At 40.2% G+C, this 18908-nt stretch overlaps 1 protein-coding gene across 3 annotated transcripts in view; it reads left to right on the top strand.

Annotated features, from left to right (window-relative positions):
- Window positions 1–18908, top strand: part of CDK5RAP2 (CDK5 regulatory subunit associated protein 2) — a 228257-nt gene that overhangs the window by 92077 nt on the left and 117272 nt on the right. For all 3 annotated transcript variants that reach the window (XM_049897012.1, XM_049897010.1, XM_049897011.1), the window contains 2 exons: window positions 2972–3142; window positions 15226–15369. In XM_049897012.1, the coding sequence (XP_049752969.1) occupies window positions 2972–3142; window positions 15226–15369 (315 nt within the window). The remainder of the gene's footprint in view (window positions 1–2971; window positions 3143–15225; window positions 15370–18908) is intronic.

The raw sequence follows: 18908 nt of genomic DNA, 5'->3' as shown, positions 1-18908 counted from the left end.
AACCAAAAACTCAAACTCAATGCCGTTGAATTGATTCCAACTCATAGTCACCCTGTAGGACAGTTGAACTGCCGTATAGGATTTCCGAGGCTGTAATCTTTGTGGAGGAAACCCTGGCAACATAGTGGTTAAGTGCTACGGCTGCTAACCAAGAGGTTGGCAGCTCGAATCCTCCAGGCGCTCCTTGGAAACTCTATAGGGCAGTTCTGCTCTGTCCCATGGGGTCGCTGTGAGTCGGAATCGAGTCGATGGCAGTGGGTTAATCTTTGCAGAAGCAGACTACCACATCTTTCTCCCCAGGAGTGGCTGGTGGGTTTGAACCGCCAAACTTTTGGTTAGGCTGAGCACGTAACCAGTGTGTCTCCAGGGCTCCGTATGGACATCTTTGGAGGACCATTATTCTGGCTACTACAGTGATCAGTTTTTTTTAAACATTATGAACTCAAAGATTTTTAGCTTTTTTGATATATTTTAATTAGTTGTTATTATCCTTATTGATATTCTGAGTGTCCTACTTTTGGGGAGAGGAAAAGCTTATTCAGGTATATTCTTCAGTGCCTTGAACATGAACCATGTGGTCTTTGGAAACTTTCTTCTTTTTTGATACGAACAAATTTCTGGGCTCATATTGTACATTCCTTCCCAAGGCCTGGAATTGGCCTTTTTTATAAGGTAAACTTTAGTGTGTATCAGAATCACCTAGAGTGTTTGTTAAAACACAAATTGATGGGCCTCACCTCTAGAAGTTTCAATTCCATAAGTCTGAAGTGGGGCCCAAGAATTTGTATTTTTGACAAGTTCCAGGCAATGCTGATACTGCTGTTCCAGAGGCTACACTTTGAGAACCACTGCTCTAAGGAACTGTGATTCTTTTTGTTGGCAAATGGTATTTAGAGCCTGTAGTCTGGTTGCTAGGGGGAACACTGATTCTAGGCTTTTTCAGTGGAAGGAGGTAGGATATAACAGAAAATATAAGTTCATATTGATATTCCCAATTCTGATCCAGAATTACAAATTTTAACTTGACTGCTTTTATATATATTTTTTAATGATTGAAGCCTCGGTTCTTAATGACCTTAATAATTATTTATCTAATAAATACACACACACACACACACACATCCCGAGTTTTTGAATAACGATACCAGTGTTACTACTTATAACATGATTGCTGAAAAGATTTTTTATATCTTATCAGGAATGTACAAATTACTCTGCTTTAAAGTTCTTGAAATAATTCCTCTCTGATTAGGCAGGCAACTTGATACATAGATGCATTTGTTTTTGCTTTCAGTTTTAAAGGATTTTTATTTTTTAGATTAATTATCTGAACATTTAGGTGGTTCCTAAATCACATCTGTAAAATGAGCTCTCACACCTCTCTCTATCCCTTTTACCTGTTCTGGAACCCATTGCCATCTAGTTGATTCCGACTCATAGCAACCCTATAGGGTAGAACTGCGCCGTAGGGTTTTCAAGAAGTGGTTAGCAGCCAAATGCTTAATCACTGCGCCACCAGGCCTCCACCTGTTCTAGGCAACCATCTAATTTTTTTTGTGGTTAAATAAATGGCAGTATGCTATACAATTTTTTCTCCTGGGTCTTTCCCCCCACCCCCACTTAACAATATATCCTGGAGAGTACTTTAGGGCAGTATATTTATAGAGCACGTCCTTTTTCCTTTTCCTTTATACCGTAACAGTACTCCATGGTGAGAATGTGTTGTAATTGATTCCTCTTTTGGTGGACATTTAGATTGTTTTCTGCCTCTTGCTACTGCAAACAGTGCTTCAGTATTGTGAATACTGCATGTGTTAAGGTAGTCGCACTGTATGCTGTTTGTTTTGTGTTTTATTCCTTAGCATTATAACATGAGCATTTTCCATGTTACTGTAAATTTTTTGCGAGTGATGTTAAGACAGTTTTTTTTGTGATTATGAAAGTAATACAGACTTATTTAGAGATTTTAGAAATGCAGAAAAATAAAAAAGTAAAAATCAAATGAACATCGCCCATAATCTCTACTCAGGTGTACTGTTATTGTTTTGATGTGTTTCCTTGTAGCCCTAACAACATTTTGTATAAACATTTAGAGAACAATCAGCATCCTATTAGATATACAGTTTAGTATCCTGGTTTTAGTTGTAATTGTGCTTTTTCCGTGTTATATACTCTCTTCAAAAATTCTTTCCCCAACCACCAATGACTGCCCTGACAGGGAGCACAACAGAGAATCCCTGAAGGAGCAGGAAAAAAGTGGGGTGCAGAACTCAAATTCACGTAAAAAGACCAGACTTAATGATCTGACTGAGACTAGAGGAATCCCAGAAGACATGACCCCTAGATTTTCTGTTATCCCAGAACTAAAACCATTCCTGAAGCCTACTCTTCAGACAACGATTAGATTGGAGTATAAAACATAAAATGATATTCGTGAAAACTGTACTTCTTAGCTCAAGAAGGTACATGAGACTAAACAGGCAGCACCTGTCTGGAGGCAAGATGAGAAGGCTGAAAGGGATAGAAGCTGGTTGAACGGACACAGGATATCTGGGGTGGAAAGGGAAAGTGTGCTGTTACATTGTAGGGATAGCAACTAGGGACAAATAACAATATGTGTATAAATTTTTGTGTGAGAAACTAACTTGAGCTGTAAACTTCCACCTAAAGCATGCTTAAAAAAAAAAAAGGGAAAAAATTATTGCCCTATTATTGGATATATAGTTTCTTGTTTTTTAGTATTGTAAATAGCGATAGCATAAATTATGTGTATAAGATTTCTTTTTCAAATTTCAGATTATTCTTAAAGTTGGTTTTCATAAGACTTTAAATGAGAAGAAAGTACACATTTATTAAATACACCTATTAGCTCGCTCTCTTATAGCAGTAGTTTGGCGTGTCAAATAGGTGAGGGATTGTCTCTTTGAGAGTTTTGTCAAGTAACTTCCATTTTTTCCCTCTCTTCTGGTAGGACCTTAGAAGTCAAGTTGAGAAATTACGTGACGAAGCGAATGAGAGAGAGAGAGCAGTGGAGAATCGCTACAAGAGTCTTTTGAGTGAAAGCAATCAAAAATTGCACAGTCAAGAGCAAGAGATCAAACGTCTAACAGAAAGTATCCATCAAAAGGACTTGTTGCTTGTGGTACCATAAGTTTTGTTTTCTTTTGTATTTAAATCTTTTGATTTAGCATGTGGCGTTCTTTTTTTTTTTAAACTCTTTTGCAGGAACATTTATATAAAAATAAGATTATAAGCTTCATTGTTCATGTGTTCAGAGCACTTTGAGCTTTCTTTATGTCATTTGAGCCTCAGCTACTAGGAAGGTACGTTTGGAGAAATGGAGGCAGGCTCAGAGAGGGGAAAGAACTTACCCTGGGTCTGTTTTGCGGTAGTGCCCAAACAACTTCACTAAGGTACTTCTACTGCAAATACTTGCTATCCCTTATTTGTTTCATGCTTTTCACTCTTCTGTACTTTTTCTATAACTATTTTTTATTGTCTTAGAATACTGTATGTCCTAGTTATTTAGCACTGCTATAACAGAAATACCACAAAAGGCTGGCTTTAACGAACAGATATTCTCATAGTTTAAAAGGCTGGAAGTCCAAATTCAGGGTGCTGGCTCTAGAGGAAGGCGCTCTCTCTCTGTCAGCTCTGGAAGAAGGTCCTTGTCTTTTTTTTGCCTCTGCTCCTGGGTGATCTTCATGTGGCTTGGCATCTCTCTTCCTCCATTTCTGCTTCTCTTGCTTGCTTTTTTTTTTATAAAAAATTAATTTCTCCTTCAGCAATTTATACACAAATTGTTTTTTGACATTGGTTGCAATCCTCACGATGTGTCAACACTCTCCCTGTCCACACCCCAATTCTCCATTTCCACCTATCCATTTTTCCTGCTTTCTAGTCATTGCTTTTGGGCAGGCATTGCCCTTTTGGTCTTGTTTCCATGATTGAACTAAATAGCATGTTCCTCACGTGTGTTATTGTTTGTTTTATAGACCTGTCTAATCTTTGGCTGAAGGGTCAGCTTTGGCAGTAGCTTCGGTTCTGAGTGTAAAGGGTATCCAGGGGCCATAGTCTCAGGGGTTATTCTAGTCTCTGTCGGAAGAGTAAGTCTGGCCTTTTTTTCCTGTGAATTTGGATTTCGTTCTACATTTTTCTCCTGCTCTGTCCCGGACCCTCTGTTGTGATCCCTCTCAGAGCAGTTGGTGTGAATGTCAGGCACCATCTAGTTCTTCTTGGCTCAGGCTGGTGGAGACTGTGGTACTTGTGGTCCATTAGTCCTTTGGACCAATATTTCCCTTGTGTCTTTGGTTTTCTTCATTCTTGTTTGCTCCAGATGGGATGGGACCAGTAGATGTATCTTAGGTGTCCGCTCATAAGCTTTTAAGACCCAAAATGCTGCTCACCAAAATTGGATGTAGAACATTTTCTTTATGAACTTTATTATGCCAACGAACATGATCCCCAGCCCCCAGTCCCTCAGAGTGTTTGGATATGTCTATGAAGCTTCTGTGACTTTGCCTTGGTCAAGTTGTGCTGACTTCTCCTATATTGAGCACTGTCTTTCCCTTCACCAAAGTTAACACATAGGTGCTATCTAACGATTTCCCTTCCCCAATCCTTCCCTCCCTTTAATCATCAAAGATTATTTCTTTCTCTGTGTAAACCTATCCTGAATTTTTAAATAGTGGTCTCATACAGTATTTGTCCTTTTGTGATTGACTTATTTCATTCAACATAATGCCCTCCAGATTCATCCACGATGTGAGATATTTTGAAGATTCGTCATTATTCTTTATGATAGTATAGTATTCCGTTGTGTGTATATACCACGATTTGTTAATCTGTTCATCTGTTGATAAGCACTTAGGTTTGTTTCCATCTTTTGCTACTGTGAGTAATGCTGCAGTGAACATGGGTGTGCATATGTCTATTTGTGTGAGGGCTCTTATTTTTCTAGGATATATTCTTAGGAGTGAGATTGCTGGATTGTGTGGTATTTCTATTACTAGCTTTTTAAAGAAGCACCATATTGTATTCCATAGTGGTTGTACCATTTTACATTCCCACCAGCGGTGCATAAGAGTTCTAGTCTGCAGCCTCTCCAACACTTGTTATTTTAATTTGTGCCAGTAATGTCAGAGCAAGATGGTTTCTCAATGTAGTTTTGATTTATATTTCTCTAATGGCTAATGGTGTGGTTGTTTTTGTTTTTTTTTAATGGCTAATGGTCTTGAGCATTTACTCATAGTTTTAGTAGTACTGGTGTGAGCTCTTCTCTGAATGTTTGATAGAGTTCTCCAGCGAAGCCCTCTGGGCCAGGACATTTTTTTTTTTTTTTTAATAACTTTTATTAAGCTCCAAGTGAACGTTTACAAATCCAATCAGTCTGTCACATATAAGTTTACATACATCTCACTCCCTACTCCCACTTGCTCTCCCCCTCTTGAGTCAGCCCTTTCAGTCTCTCCTTTCTTGACAATTTTGCCTGCTTCCCTCTCTCTCTATCCTCCCATCCCCTCTCCAGACAAGAGTTGCCAACACAATCTCAAGTGTCCACCTGATATAATTAGCTCAGTCTTCATCAGTGTCTCTCTCCCACCCGTTGACCAGTCCCTTTCATGTCTGATGAGTTGTCTTCGGGGATGGTTCCTGTCCTGTGCCAACAGAAGGTCTGGGGAGCATGGCCGCCGGGATTCCTCAAGTCTCAGTCAGACCATTAAGTTTGGTCTTTTTATGAGAATTTGGGGTCTGTATCCCACTGATCTCCTGCTCCCTCAGGGGTCCTCTGCTGTGCTCCCTGTCAGGGCAGTCATCGTTTGTGGCCGGGCACCAACTAGTTCTTCTGGTCTCAGGATGATGTAGGTCTCTGGTTCATGTGGCCCTTTCTGTCTCTTGGGCTCTTAGTTGTCGTGTGAGGGCCAGGACATTTTATTGTTGGGAGTGTTTTTTTTTTTTTTTTTTGAATTACTTTGTTAATCTCTTCTCTTGTAATGGGTCTGTTCAGATCTTTCTTCTCAGTTTGTATTGGATTTAGGTAGACAGTTTTTTCTCGAAATTTGTCCATTTCTTCTAGGTTCTTAAATCTGTTGGAGTGCATTTTTTCATAGTATTCTATTATGATCCTTTTTATTTCAGCTATGTCTGTTGTAATGTCCCCCATCTCATTTCTTATTTGAGTTATTTGCTTCTTCTTCTGTTTTTCTTTTGTCAATTTGGCCAGTGGTTTGTCAGTTTTGTTGATCTTTTCAAAGAGCCAACTTTTGGTTTTGTCGATTCTTTTTATTTTCTATTCCCTCTGTTTCTGCTGTGATCTTTATTACTTTCTTTCTCCTCTTGGTCGTCAGCTTCTTTTGCTGTTCTCTTTTTATAGTTTGTGTTGTAGGACTAATGCTTTGATTTTGTCCTGTTCTTTTGTTTTGATGTGTGCATTTATTGCTATGAATTGACCTCTGATGTATCCCAGAGGTTTTGGTATGATGTATTTTCATTCTCACTTGATTTTAGGAATTTTTTTTAACTCCTTTTTTTTTAATAATTTTTATTGTGCTTTAAGTGAAAGTTTACAAATCAAGTCAGTCTCTCACATATAAACTTATATACACCTTACTACATACTCCCATTTACTCTCCCCCTAATGAGTCAGCCCACTCCCTCCTTCCAGTCTCTCCTTTCGTGACCATTTTGCCAGTTTCTAACCTCTTCCACCCTCCCATCTCCCCTCCAAACGGGAGATGCCAACATAGTCTCAAGTGTCCACCTGATGCAAATAGCTCACTCCTCATCTGCATCTCTCTCCAACCCATTGTCCAGTCCGATACATGTCTGACGAGTTGTCTTCGGGAATGGTTCCTATCCTGGGCCAACAGAAGGTTTGGGGACCATGACCGCTGGGGTCCTTCTAGTCACAGTCAGACCATTAAGCCTGGTCTTTTTATGAGAATTTGGGGTCTGCATCCCACCGTTCTCCTGCTCCCTCAGGGGTTCTCTGTTGTGTTCCCTGTCAAGGCAGTCATTGGTTGTAGCTGGGCACCATCTAGTTCTTCTGGTCTCAGGATGATGTAGTCTGTAGTTCATGTAGGCTTTTCTTTATTCCCGTTTTGATTTCTTCAGTTATCCAGTGGTTTTTAAGCAAGGTGTTATTCAGTTTCCATGTATTTATCCTTGCTCTTCCTGCTCTTGATTTTTACTTTGATGGCATTATGATCAGAAAAGATGCTTTGTTTTATCTCAGTGTTTTGGATTTAATTGAGGGTTGCTTTGTGGCCTAAAATGTGGTCTGTTCTGGAGAATGTTCTGTGTGTGTTGGAAAAGAAAGTAGCCTATGAGGCCCAGGTTTTTTATTTTGGCCTTTAGATTTTCTGTATCTGTGTTGGGTTTCTTTCTAGATGCTCTGTCCTTTACTGAGAGTGATGTGCCAAAGCCTCTTTCTACTATTGTGGAACTATTTCTCTTTTCAGGGCTGTTAGAATTTGTTCCGTGTATTTTGGGGCCCCATTGTTGGGTGCATAGATATTTTTTAAGGCTATGTTTTCTTGGTGGATTGTCCCTTTAATTATTATATAATACCCTTCCTTGTCTTTTATTGTTGGTTTTGCCTTAAAGTCTATTTGAGATTAGTATTGCCACTCCTGCCCTTGATATTTTTTCCCCCATCTTTTGATTTTTAATGTCTTTGTGTCTAAGAGGTGTCTCTTGTACACAGCATATTGATGGGTCGTGTTTTTATCCATTCTGCCACTCTGTGTTGCTTTACGGGCGCGTTTAAACTATTTACTTACAGTGTGATTATTAATAGGTGTAAGTTTATTGCTGTCATATTGTGCTTTTATTTGTGGTATTGACATTTTCTTTCTTCCTCTTACTCTCCTGTGCTGAGTTCCTTTCGTTTGTGGGTTTTCTTTCCTTTTGTTATTGTAGATTTTGTGTTTACTAAATCTTTGTTTTTCTTCTTTTTTATGCTGATGAGTAAGTTTGTTAACTTGTGTTTATCTTGAAATTTATCCCTATTTTCCTAAGTTTCAACCAGTCGTTTATTACTTGATATTGCCTTGATTTCCTCTCCATTTGAAAGTTCTATACTTGTACTGTTTATTGCCCCTTTAATTGTTTCAATGTTGTCATTTATAGATTGATGCCTCTTTTTCCTTGTTTTAAGTCTTCTAGCCTTGTTTTTTTATTGAGAGTTCTTTATTTAGGTTGGTATCTTGCTGATGCTGTCCTGTGTTTTAGACTCTGTTTATTGTCTGATGTTGTTGGTTCTCTAACTAGAGGACTCCCTTTAATATTTCTTGTAAATCTAGTTCAGTTTTTACAAATTTCCTTAATTTCTGTTTATCTGGAAACGTCCTAATTTTGCTCTGTGTATTTGAGAGAGAGTTTTGCAGGATATACTATTCTTGGTTGGTAGTTTTTCTCTTTTAAGGTTTTATATATGTTATCCCATTACCTTTTGGCTTGCATAGTTTCTGCTGAGTAATCGGAGTTTAGTCTTATTGTTTCACCGTTGTAAGTGACTCTGTTTTTTTGTGCTGCTCTCAGGATTCTTTCTATATCTTCCATTTTGGCAAATGTGATTATGAGGACTTGGTGATTTTCTTTTATGGTCTATCCTATATGGGGTTCATTGAGCTTCTTGGATGGTCAGCTGTTCATCTTTCATGATATTTGGAAAGTTTTCTGCCAGCAAATCTTCAACAATTTTCTCTGTGTTTTCCATTTTCTCCTGTTCTGGAGCTTTGATGACTTGCAGATTTTTGCCCTTGATTGTGTCCCACATAATTCTTAGGCTTTCTTCATTCTTTTCTCTGATTTTTCCTCAAAATGGTGTGTATTGATTTGTCCTCAGCCTCGCTGATTCTGTCTTCCCTTGCTTCAAATTTGCTCCTCAAACTTTCTGTAGACTTGTCTGTTTCTGAGATTTTTGTTGTTTATCTTTTATATTTCTAGTTACTGGTTTTGGATGATTTCTGTTTATTTATTTTGATGTTTTGTTCTTGTATTATTTTCTTGAATTCTTCTATTGTTTTGTGTTTTTCTTGATTTTGGCAATTTTTTCGTTGGTTTTGTCTGTGCTTTCATTGATCTCTTTTCTTATCTCTTGTAGGTCCCTAGATATTAGTCTTTTGAAGCCCATATCAGGCATTTCTATCGTCTTTCCTCCTACTGGAAAGTCTCCCAATTCTTTATTTTGATCATTTGCTGGAGCCATCTTGTCCTGCTTTTTTATGTTTTGATACTGTCTGTTGTCTCCAAGACATTAACATTATTTTCTTAATTTATTGATTGTTTGTTCATTTCATCCTGTTTTGTTTTGTTATGATATGTCAGAGGTGGCATGCCAGGCATGTTTTGCTGCTTGCTCATCTGGGCCTTGATAGTTCTCACCACCTTGTCTGGGGGGGCAGGGCATCAACAGCGAGGGTCAGCCTGCTTGTCTGTACACTGGTTTGGTGAGGTGGCTGAATACAGACTGGGTGGGTGATGTCTGTCTCCTGATGTTGGTCCAGTGGTGTAGGAGCTTTCCCAGCCCCTCCTCAGGTAGGCGGGGTGTTAGATGGGGAGTAGTGTGAGCTCCCTTCCCATTGTTCAGCAACTGGTCAAGTGGTGGTCAAGTCGGGGGGGGTAGGAAGTGCGGGCCTGGTGTGGTAGCTAACCTGAACACTGGAGGTGCTGTAGCTGCAGTGTCACGTTGGGGGCCGGTAGGAGCATGGAGTACAGGGCTGGGTGGGGGGAGAAAGAAATGAAAAAAGAAAGACAAAAAAAAGCTGCCTGAGGGTGAAGGTTGAGTAGGCCTGTGGGCTGGCACGAAAGGGGAGGAGGTGGTGTACGAGGCTAGGTGGAAGGCAGAAAAGAAGGAAAGTAAAAGACAAAAAAGAAAAGGAAAGATAAAGTAAGTGGTGTCATAGTGGGGGTGGGGTGGACTGGGGTGACTGCGAGCTGGTGGCTCTCTAGCTGTGGTGGTGCTATGTGGTACAGCGGCTGGTGGGGAGGTGGTGTATGGGTGTAGACCCGATGGAAAAGGAAAAGGAAGAGAGAGGAAAGGAAAAAATGATTAATAAAAATAAAAAACTGGCAGTATGGTATGGCGCAGCTAGTGGGGGCGGGGTGGACCTGAGGGCTAGTTGGAAGGAAGGGAATGTGATGTGCAGAGGTAGATGAGTGGGAGAAAGTAAAGAAAGAAAAGGGAAAACAAAAGCAAAAAAAAAAAGTAGTAGTGGAATGATGGGTACTGGTGGGTGAGGGTGGGGCAGACCCATGGTGGCCATGGGCTAGTGACTTTATAGCCGAGCCTGTGAGGTGTGGCCTGGTTGGACAAGGTGGAGGTGACATATGGGCTGGGCGGGAGAAAGAAAGAAAAGGAATAAAGAGAAACAAAAGAAAAAAAAATGGCAGCATGGCAGGAGCCGATGTGTAGGGGCAAGGCAGATCCAGGGAGGCTGTGTGCTGGTGGCTGTCTCTCTGATCAATGTGGCACAGCCTGTTGAGAAGGCATGGAGGTGGCCCAGTGGCCTAAGGCAGCAGGAGAAAAAAAGGAGGAAGGGAAGGAGAGAGAAGAAAAAAAGAAAAAAGATTAAAAAAAAAAATGATGCTGAGGGAGCTGGCTGATGGTGGATGAATAATTGGGGTGGCAATGATCTAGTGTGTCTCTCCCTGGGTAGCATGGTGTGGCTCGTTGGGAAGGGGTAAAGGGCTAGGTGGGAGGGAGAAAGAAAAGGAAGAAAGGGAAAGAGAGAGAGAGAAAAAAAAAAGTGGGTGCTGAGGGAGCTGGCTGGTGGGGTTGGGGAAGACTGGGGTGGTGGCAAGCTGATGTTTCTCTGGCCGAGTGATCGTGGCCCACTGGGAAGCAGTGGAGGCAGTGTACAGGGCAGAAGGGTGAGGGGTGGGAAATTGTGTTACTCTGGTTTTTGGGTGCTCTGTCTCCTGTTGGGAGCTCCATGAAGTTGCCTTCCTGTACTCCGTGTCCGGGGTTGTTGTTGGCCATGCTTCAAGATGACGGAGCTGTGCTGAGTTAGCTGGCAGGGGTTCTCCACTCCATAGCTCTCCTTGTTCTCTGTTTTCTATAGTTTCTTCTTCCACTCGGTACTTGGTCTAGTTCTTTATCCCTTTGTTGGATGCTTTGGATTCCAGGATTGACGTTTGTATCTGTTTTACTTAGTTTTTCGGGCCTTGCTGTAGAGGGACAATGTGGTGCTTCTGCCTATAGTGCCTTGTTGGCTCCGCCTCCTCTCTTGCTGGTTAATCTCTTATATCTCAAAAGAGATTGATTTAAGACATACCCTACACTAATCTTGTCTTATTAATATAACAAAGACAACCCATCCCAAATTTGATTTTAACCACAGGCACAGAGGTTAGTGTTTCTAACACATTTTTTGGGACAGAATTCAATTCATAACAGCCTTCTTGTTTGATTATGTAGCGAGTCTTTGAGATTCAACTCAGACTTACAGATAAGCATGATGGATTGATTATAGATGTTTCCTTCTGAAACCTCATTAAAATGACACTGAGGAAGTAAAAACGTAGAAACCCACAAGGACCAAGGGAAATGGGTGGGAAAAACAGCAAGCAAGAGCTGTCAACAAAATTTAAGTTTTGATAAGTGGTTGGTAAGTAGTAACTGCATAGAGTTCAGTTTTTTTCCACTCTGCTATAAGCCTTTTGTATGAAAAGACAGGAAGCCAGCTGATTTATATTACAGAATCCCGGAAAGGCTCAGCAGGAATTGGAGGTACTTGGAATCTTTGAAAACAGGAGATTTGGCTGGAATTCTAAGCAGTTAAATGACTCCTTTTTCTACACTCTCTTTTCTAAACTCTCTTGAGTTTACTCTCTGGAAAGTTAAAGTCAGAAAGCCTCTGGATTGGGGGCCACCAGGTGTGCAACTTATAGCAGTATTGGTTGCTTTAATGAAAACATGGGGACAAAGTGAAAGTGTATATCCTCAGTAATGAGAGTCCTCTGAAGGGAACTATGACCTGTAAGAGAAAAGACTTAAAGGTACTGATGGTTGGAGGTCCTCCAATAAAACAGCCAGGTCCCTTCCTGATCATCACATAGCGAGGCCCTCCATTGACAGGCCCTTTCTGTGCTTGAATAGCTTTTGAGCACCTTTAATCTTTTCTTTTTTTCCCCCAATATTTTATTGTGTTTTTGGTGAAAGTTTATACAGCAAAGTAGGTTCTCATATAACAACTTATATACCTATCGTTCAGTGACATTGGTTACATTTTCCACACTGAGTCAGCATTCTCATTATTTCTGTTCTGATTGTTCTATCCTCATTAATCTAGCTTCCCTGCCAACCCCGCCCCCCCAAGCTTCTCATCTTTGCTTTAGGGTAAATAATGGTCTCATATAGGTGATTTTTTTTTAAAGGAGCACAGTACTCATGTACTCATAGGTGATATTATTTATTTTATGAGCCAATCTGTTATTTATCACAAAGGTGACCTGTGGGAGTGGTTCCTGTTCAAAGTTTAAAGTGTATCTCAGGGAGTTAGTCTCGAGGGTTCCTCTAGTCTCTACCAGTCCAATAAGTCTGGTCTTTTTTTTAAGAATTTGAGTTTTGTTCTACAATTTTCTCCCATTCTAGCTGGTACCATCTATTGTGTCCCTGGTCAGAATGGTTGGTAGAGAACACCTTTAGTCTTAAAAGTAGGTGGATGGTGTGAGGTCACCAAACACAGGAGAAGTAGAGGAAAGACAGAGGCCAAAACAGGCAGAAGAGGGGTATGTGTAGGAAATAGAAACAAGGCAAGGAGGAGAAGAAAACTAGACAACTTGAAAAAAATTTTTAAACCCAACAATGTAATTAACATCTTTAGATGAGAAATAAGATCAGATCCAATAAAAAGATACTTGGCAAAGAAGAAGGACTTACTATAATTTGGAAGTGTGATTGCAGATAGAAAAAGTTTAATGGAAGAGTTAGGAAACTTGGAAGATAAAGTCAGTAAGTCTTCCAGAAAATAGAAATTAAACAAACAAACAAAAAGATGGGAAAATGGGAGAGAAAGGATAAGAGAATTAGACTCATGATGCAAGAGGTACAATATATTACTAACAGGAGTTCCAGAAAGACAGAAGATGCAAAGCAGAGAGGGAAGGAAAATTTCAAAGTAATAGCAAGAAATTTTCCAGAATGGAAGGATGACTATTTTAGATTGAAAGGGCCTGTTCTATTTCTAGTTCAAAGAATGAAAAAGACCTATATGTCTCAAGGCACATCACTGTGAAATTTTAGAACACAGAGATAAAGAGAGGATTCAAAAGACGTCCAGAGAGAGGAAAATATAGATCACATACAAAGGGCCCAGACTCAGAATGACATCAAACTTCTTAGCAGTAACACCGGAAGCTAGAAGACAAAGGTGCAACACCTTCAAATTTTTTGGGAAAAGTGATTTCCAGTCTAGCATTCTGTACTTGGCTGAGTTGTCATCAGTGTGACAGCAGAATAAAAGCATTTTCAGACATTTGATGCCTAAAAAAAGTTTCCTTCCATGTATTCTTTGCAGAGGTCTTCTGAGGGATAATTGTACACAAATGGAGTAAAGCAAGAAGGAGAGAGACACTGGACCCTAGAGAGTAGGGAATTCCTGGGCGTTGTGGAAAGAAGTCCCGGGCTGAAAACTGAACAGCCTGTGTAGAGAGTCCAGGTTTGAGCAGTAGAGGGAGGATTTCACTTGGGATTTCTTCAGGAAACTAAAATGGACTGGTCAATTACCTGATATGTTAAACTCCATTGGGAGGAATGTTTAAGTTTTTTTTTGAGAATTTGGAGATAATGTTACGTACATAATTTAGTTTTAGGAACTAAACAAATAAAGCAATGACTAATTCCAAGAAAAGCAGAGAATTGAACATGAAAGAAAATCTAATTATCGAACAGTATATGGCTGAGTCACGAACAGTATTTACATGGCTATAATAATGTAAAAGTGGAATATTTCCTTTTGTAAAGCTGTAATGTAACTGTTAGGAAAAGTGTTGTGGGGCAGGTGATGTAAGAGATGAATCCTTACACTTCTATGATAGATGCCAATAGACAGAATCTAAACCTGAAAAATTAAACATGAGAATAAGGAACAAATAAGTAATGTACAAACGCTGGAAGAAATACCTAACGAGTTGAAAGTTGGTGGTTGCAGGGAGTGGGACTTACAGGTGAAAAATGGAGCGGTAGGGCACTGCAGTTTTCCATTTAAAGTTTATAGCACTATTTGACTTTTAGACTGTATATTTGCATAGTTGGACCTTTATAAAATAAAAAGTTTTAACTCAAGCATATCTGTACTATGACAGTTCTAGAAATTCAGTCTTGGTCATTTGATTCCTAGTTCTTCCTGTTACAGTTCAGTGGGTTTTTACCAGTAATTGCCTATGCTTCTGTCTTGTTTGTGCTCCCCTGATTTCTTATAATAGTTTGACATGATCAATTAATTCTGCTAGGCGTTCAGGAGTAAGATGTGGTTCCTGTGCTTAATTTCTGTCAGAAAGTGAACAGAATCCTAGTTGAGGAATTATCAAGCTTTGAATAGTTAGGAATAGATTCTCTGCTATTGTTTGCAGTCCTATCGTTTTGTTGGCCATCAGATCTTCTGAAGGGTTTGGTGAGAGGAATTGTGTTGTGCCTCATCATGAAGGAGCCTGTAATATGTGACCAGACCCTAAAGTAATATATGCGTTCTTGGGGTTTCTTCCTGGAAGTCAGATCTCCTCATAGATATGGAAGGCTCAAATTTTGTCAAATTTGTAATGTTTCAAAAGAGACCAGTACTTTGTTGGGTTTTGATATATAATCCTTCTAATCATCCTTGTAACCCTGTAGGATAGGTATCATTGTCCCTATTTTACATAGCAGGAAACTGAGACCCAGAGAGCAAGGGTAGACTCGGGATTGGAACCTCGTTCTGGTGGTCCGAACCTGGGCTCTGTTCTCCACACCTGCTACGAGGCAGCCACAGTGGCTGTGAGTGGGGAAGGTTTGTAATGACTGCCATCATTCTCGACTGTGCCATAGTCTGTCTCTAAGTCACGGTAACGCAGAAATGAAGTTGTGTTTCAGTTTTGTAATTGTCTAATATTTTGGGGTGGTGGAAATTAGAAGACATACAGGTATTGTGAGCAAGTAAAATGTCTTCCGTTAAAGAACTTGGGACAATTTCTTGATATTTTTTCTTTATGGAAACTTCCATATGATTTGTTTTATTTCCTTAGAAAGCCAATGAAAAAGATTTGGAAGCAATTCAACAGAACTGTCATTTAATGACTGCAGAGGATTTTGAGTTTAGGAGCGAAGGCTTAATAACAGAAAAGTGCTCTTCTCAACAGCCACCAGGCAGCAAAATCATCTTCTTCGAGGTAAGCTTGACTGAAATTGGATGTTCACATGCGAATGTATTCATATTCTTTTCTGAAACTTATTTGATAACTCCTGTGATGTAGAGAGATCCTCAGATGCCTTCTTGCTGGTAATTGAGCTCACAACAGGTAGGTGGAGTAGTTCTTGGTCTATCCACTTTAGAGATTAATATTCTTTAGCTGAGCATTAGTATTTGCACTGCACATGAAATTGAGGAGTCACAGTTTGTTAAAAGATGAGCCTCTTATTTGCTCTACCAGGACTTGCCTTCAAGAACTATGAAATCCCAAGTGTTAGGAAAATTTTCTTGTTCATCACACCTTTCCTGATCTGGCCCCAAATTATCTTTCTGATCTCATTTGCTTTCACTCCCTCATGACCTTCAACAACAACTGACTTCTTGCAGATTCCTGAAAACGCAGTACACTTCTCTGTGCCTTTGCATGTGTGGTTCCATCTGCCTGAAGTGCCTTTTCCTTCTTTGCTTACCTGTTAACTCCTGTACATCCCTAAAGATGCCACTCTTGTGTTGCCTTTGTGGAACCTTACCTGGTGCCATCTCCCCTTTCTTTCTGGTTCACAGCACTTACTGCCTTTTTGTTGAGGTTACAGGTTCCACCTTTCTGTTTTCCCTCACTTGAGCCCCTGAGCACCATGGGTAGGTACCTCATGGGTAGGCAGCTGGCATTCATCTCTGAATCCCAGTGCCTAGCCCAGTGCCTGGCTCAGTAAATGTTTCTTGAGTGAACGAATGATTATATTGATTTGTAAGAGATGCATAGAGATTGCTCTGACCCCAGCTTGCATTTAATACAAATAGGCAGCCAGATCTGGGAAAGGAAAAAGTTTAACTGTAGGCCAAGTTTCCCCCCCCCCCCCCTCAAACGTGGGTGACTTTAGATAAGTTCATACCTTTGAAAGACAGGGATTAGTTCTCTGATGAATCGCTCTGGTCATGACTTAATGGTTTTGTGAATAGTGATTCTCAAAATAATTAACAACCGGTACAATACGGGCATCAACAATCAGAACAGACCAGAACAGTGGGGCTGGAATGGGGGTCCTGGAGGCCTGCTCTTGTGCCAGATACCAAATCTGTAATTATTGGATTATGGTGAGATCCCTAGGGGCCTAGAGGGAGGGGCCAGGGCAGCAGAGTCATAGGCGTAGATGGACCAGTGGGTTATTTTCTTATTAAAATATTTCAGTGTTTTAGCAACCAGTGTTGCTATGATGCTGAATGGGTTTCAGCGGAGCTTCCAGACTAAGATGAATTCGGAAGAAAGGCCTGGTGATCTGCTTCTGGAAATCAGTCAGTGAAAACCCTCTGGCTCACAATTGTCCTGTCTGAAGCTGATCATGAGGATGGCACGGGACAGGGCAGTGTTTTGTTTCATTGTGCATGGGACCACCATGAGTCAGGGGCCGACCGGACAGCAGCTAACACCACCACCACCACCAACTAGTCATTGCACTGTGTACCAGCTCAGTGTCAGCCCTCGTCTTGAGGCATTGTTGACTGACCATTGGGAGCTCTTTCTTAACTGTCACCATTTGAGGATTTGCATTTTGCGGTTTCTCTTGGCTGACAGTGTCAGCATGGACTAGTGGAAAGAACCCTTGAGCTGGAAACAGCCTTTGGCCTGAGCCTGGGTTTCTGTCCTGGCTTTGTTACTTCACTTGGATGACCTTTGGAAAGTCTAATAACTCTCAGAGGAAGGATATTGTGTGATTCTAGCTTGCATGTAGTTATTTGATTTAGTTGGGTTGTTAAGATGCACATTAACCTGTAATAAGATACAGTCTGTTTTGAAACAAGATAACAACCTGTCAGATAGACACTAATCTGAATCACATTTAGTTAAACTTTTCTATTTTAAATTACCTTGTATTCATGTTATAGCTTCTAAATGTTGAACAAAATGTGCTTATAAATTTATTGAACAGGTTGAGTATTTTAAAATTTAATTTAACTAGATTTATTATTATCTGTGATATTTGATTTTAGGTTTTTAGTACTGGACGATGTCTGTAGTTCATATAACCACAAGTGCAAAGTATTTTATTGGTGTTTCGGTTATATTCAGATCCGGGTGGTGTTTAAATTACCATGCAAAATACCCAAGTATTTTAGCAAAGGTTTTAATTCTGTTTTGCAAGACTAGTTGTAAATTGTGGATAAAGAATAATAAATTATCACTTAAGAATTGTAAATTTCTAGGTGTCAATTTAAGAAATCTCAGCTGTTGTAGACTTGCAGTTTTTTTTTTTCCCTCAAAAAGGGATACTTTACAGGTTGTAGTTTTTTCTAGACAGAGTAGGCACTGGGTCTGGGGTGGAGTTTTTTCTAAGTAGAAAACATGGATTTCTTCTGCCATGTGGTTGGCCGTTTTGTGTTGATTTAGAGTTTATCCTCTGCCCATTTCTACAAAGAACTTGTGGGTACGATGATGTCTTCATAGACTCTGGGCACTCTGTTTTCCCTCTAATCGTGGTATAATCCTGGGAATTAATACTAGATGATAAGGGAATTGAAGAATAGAGAGTTAAACACACTGACGATATTTAACTTGCTGCAGCCAGAGATTTATAGCTTGGTTATTGACATGGTTAAGACATTGCTGCTGAAGTTTCCTGAGTTTAAAATAAATGTCTTTGTTGCAGAGCTGTGACATAGCTCCTGAAATAAACGCAATCTATCGACCAGGCCACTAAATTGCATGATTACTGAGAAGTGATCTATTAAGTTTTTCTTTACGTGTCTGCTGCCTCTTCAGATTGTGGTCTGCACATTGCATGTGTTTCCTTCAAGTCATTAAGGACACTATAAACCAAAACCACACCAAACCCAGTGCTGTCGAGTCGATTCCAACTCATAGCAACCCTAGAGTAGAATAGAAAATGCCCTGGCTTTGGTGTCTGAATGCCAGTTCTGCTACTCATTAGCTCTGTGACGTTGGGCAAGCCACTTAATCTCTCTGAAACTCACCTTTCTAATCTGTAAAATGAGGAATTACAAGCTTACCACCCAGAATTAGCAGAGAGGATTAGAAATAATTTAAGTGTGTCGGTTAAGGTTCTTTTGATTATAAGCTAGAGAAACATCGGGTAGCTTGAGTGAAACAACAATAAAAGGGAGTATTTTCTGGGAGCATCCTCACAGATGCCAGGGAAGAGTTAAGCAACTGTGCCTTGGGGAGGATGAAATCCGTGGCAGCTCCGTGGGCTCACCAATAGAGGTTGTGGACTCTAGGGCACTGTTGTCGATGTGACTGAGACCCAGTGACTCCCATACTTCTAGTGTCTTTCACCTAAGCCTCTGAATTCCTGGGAGAGAATCTTAGTGGTTTAGTGTGGGGTCTGGGGGTTGGCTAACAAAGGAAAGGACTCTCCCTGGGACTCTACCTTATGTTTTAGTTATAGTTCTCAGATGAGGCAGGGGACTGGTGGTGAGCTGGGTGGTCACTCCAAGATCTGTCCCCATATACTGTAGATGTAGAGTCTGACACACAGTAGATGTATGGTAAATGGTAAGTCT

Source organism: Elephas maximus, chromosome 9 (assembly GCF_024166365.1).
Source record: "Elephas maximus indicus isolate mEleMax1 chromosome 9, mEleMax1 primary haplotype, whole genome shotgun sequence".
Lineage (NCBI taxonomy): Eukaryota > Metazoa > Chordata > Mammalia > Proboscidea > Elephantidae > Elephas > Elephas maximus.
This window is presented reverse-complemented; position numbering and strand designations above follow the sequence as displayed.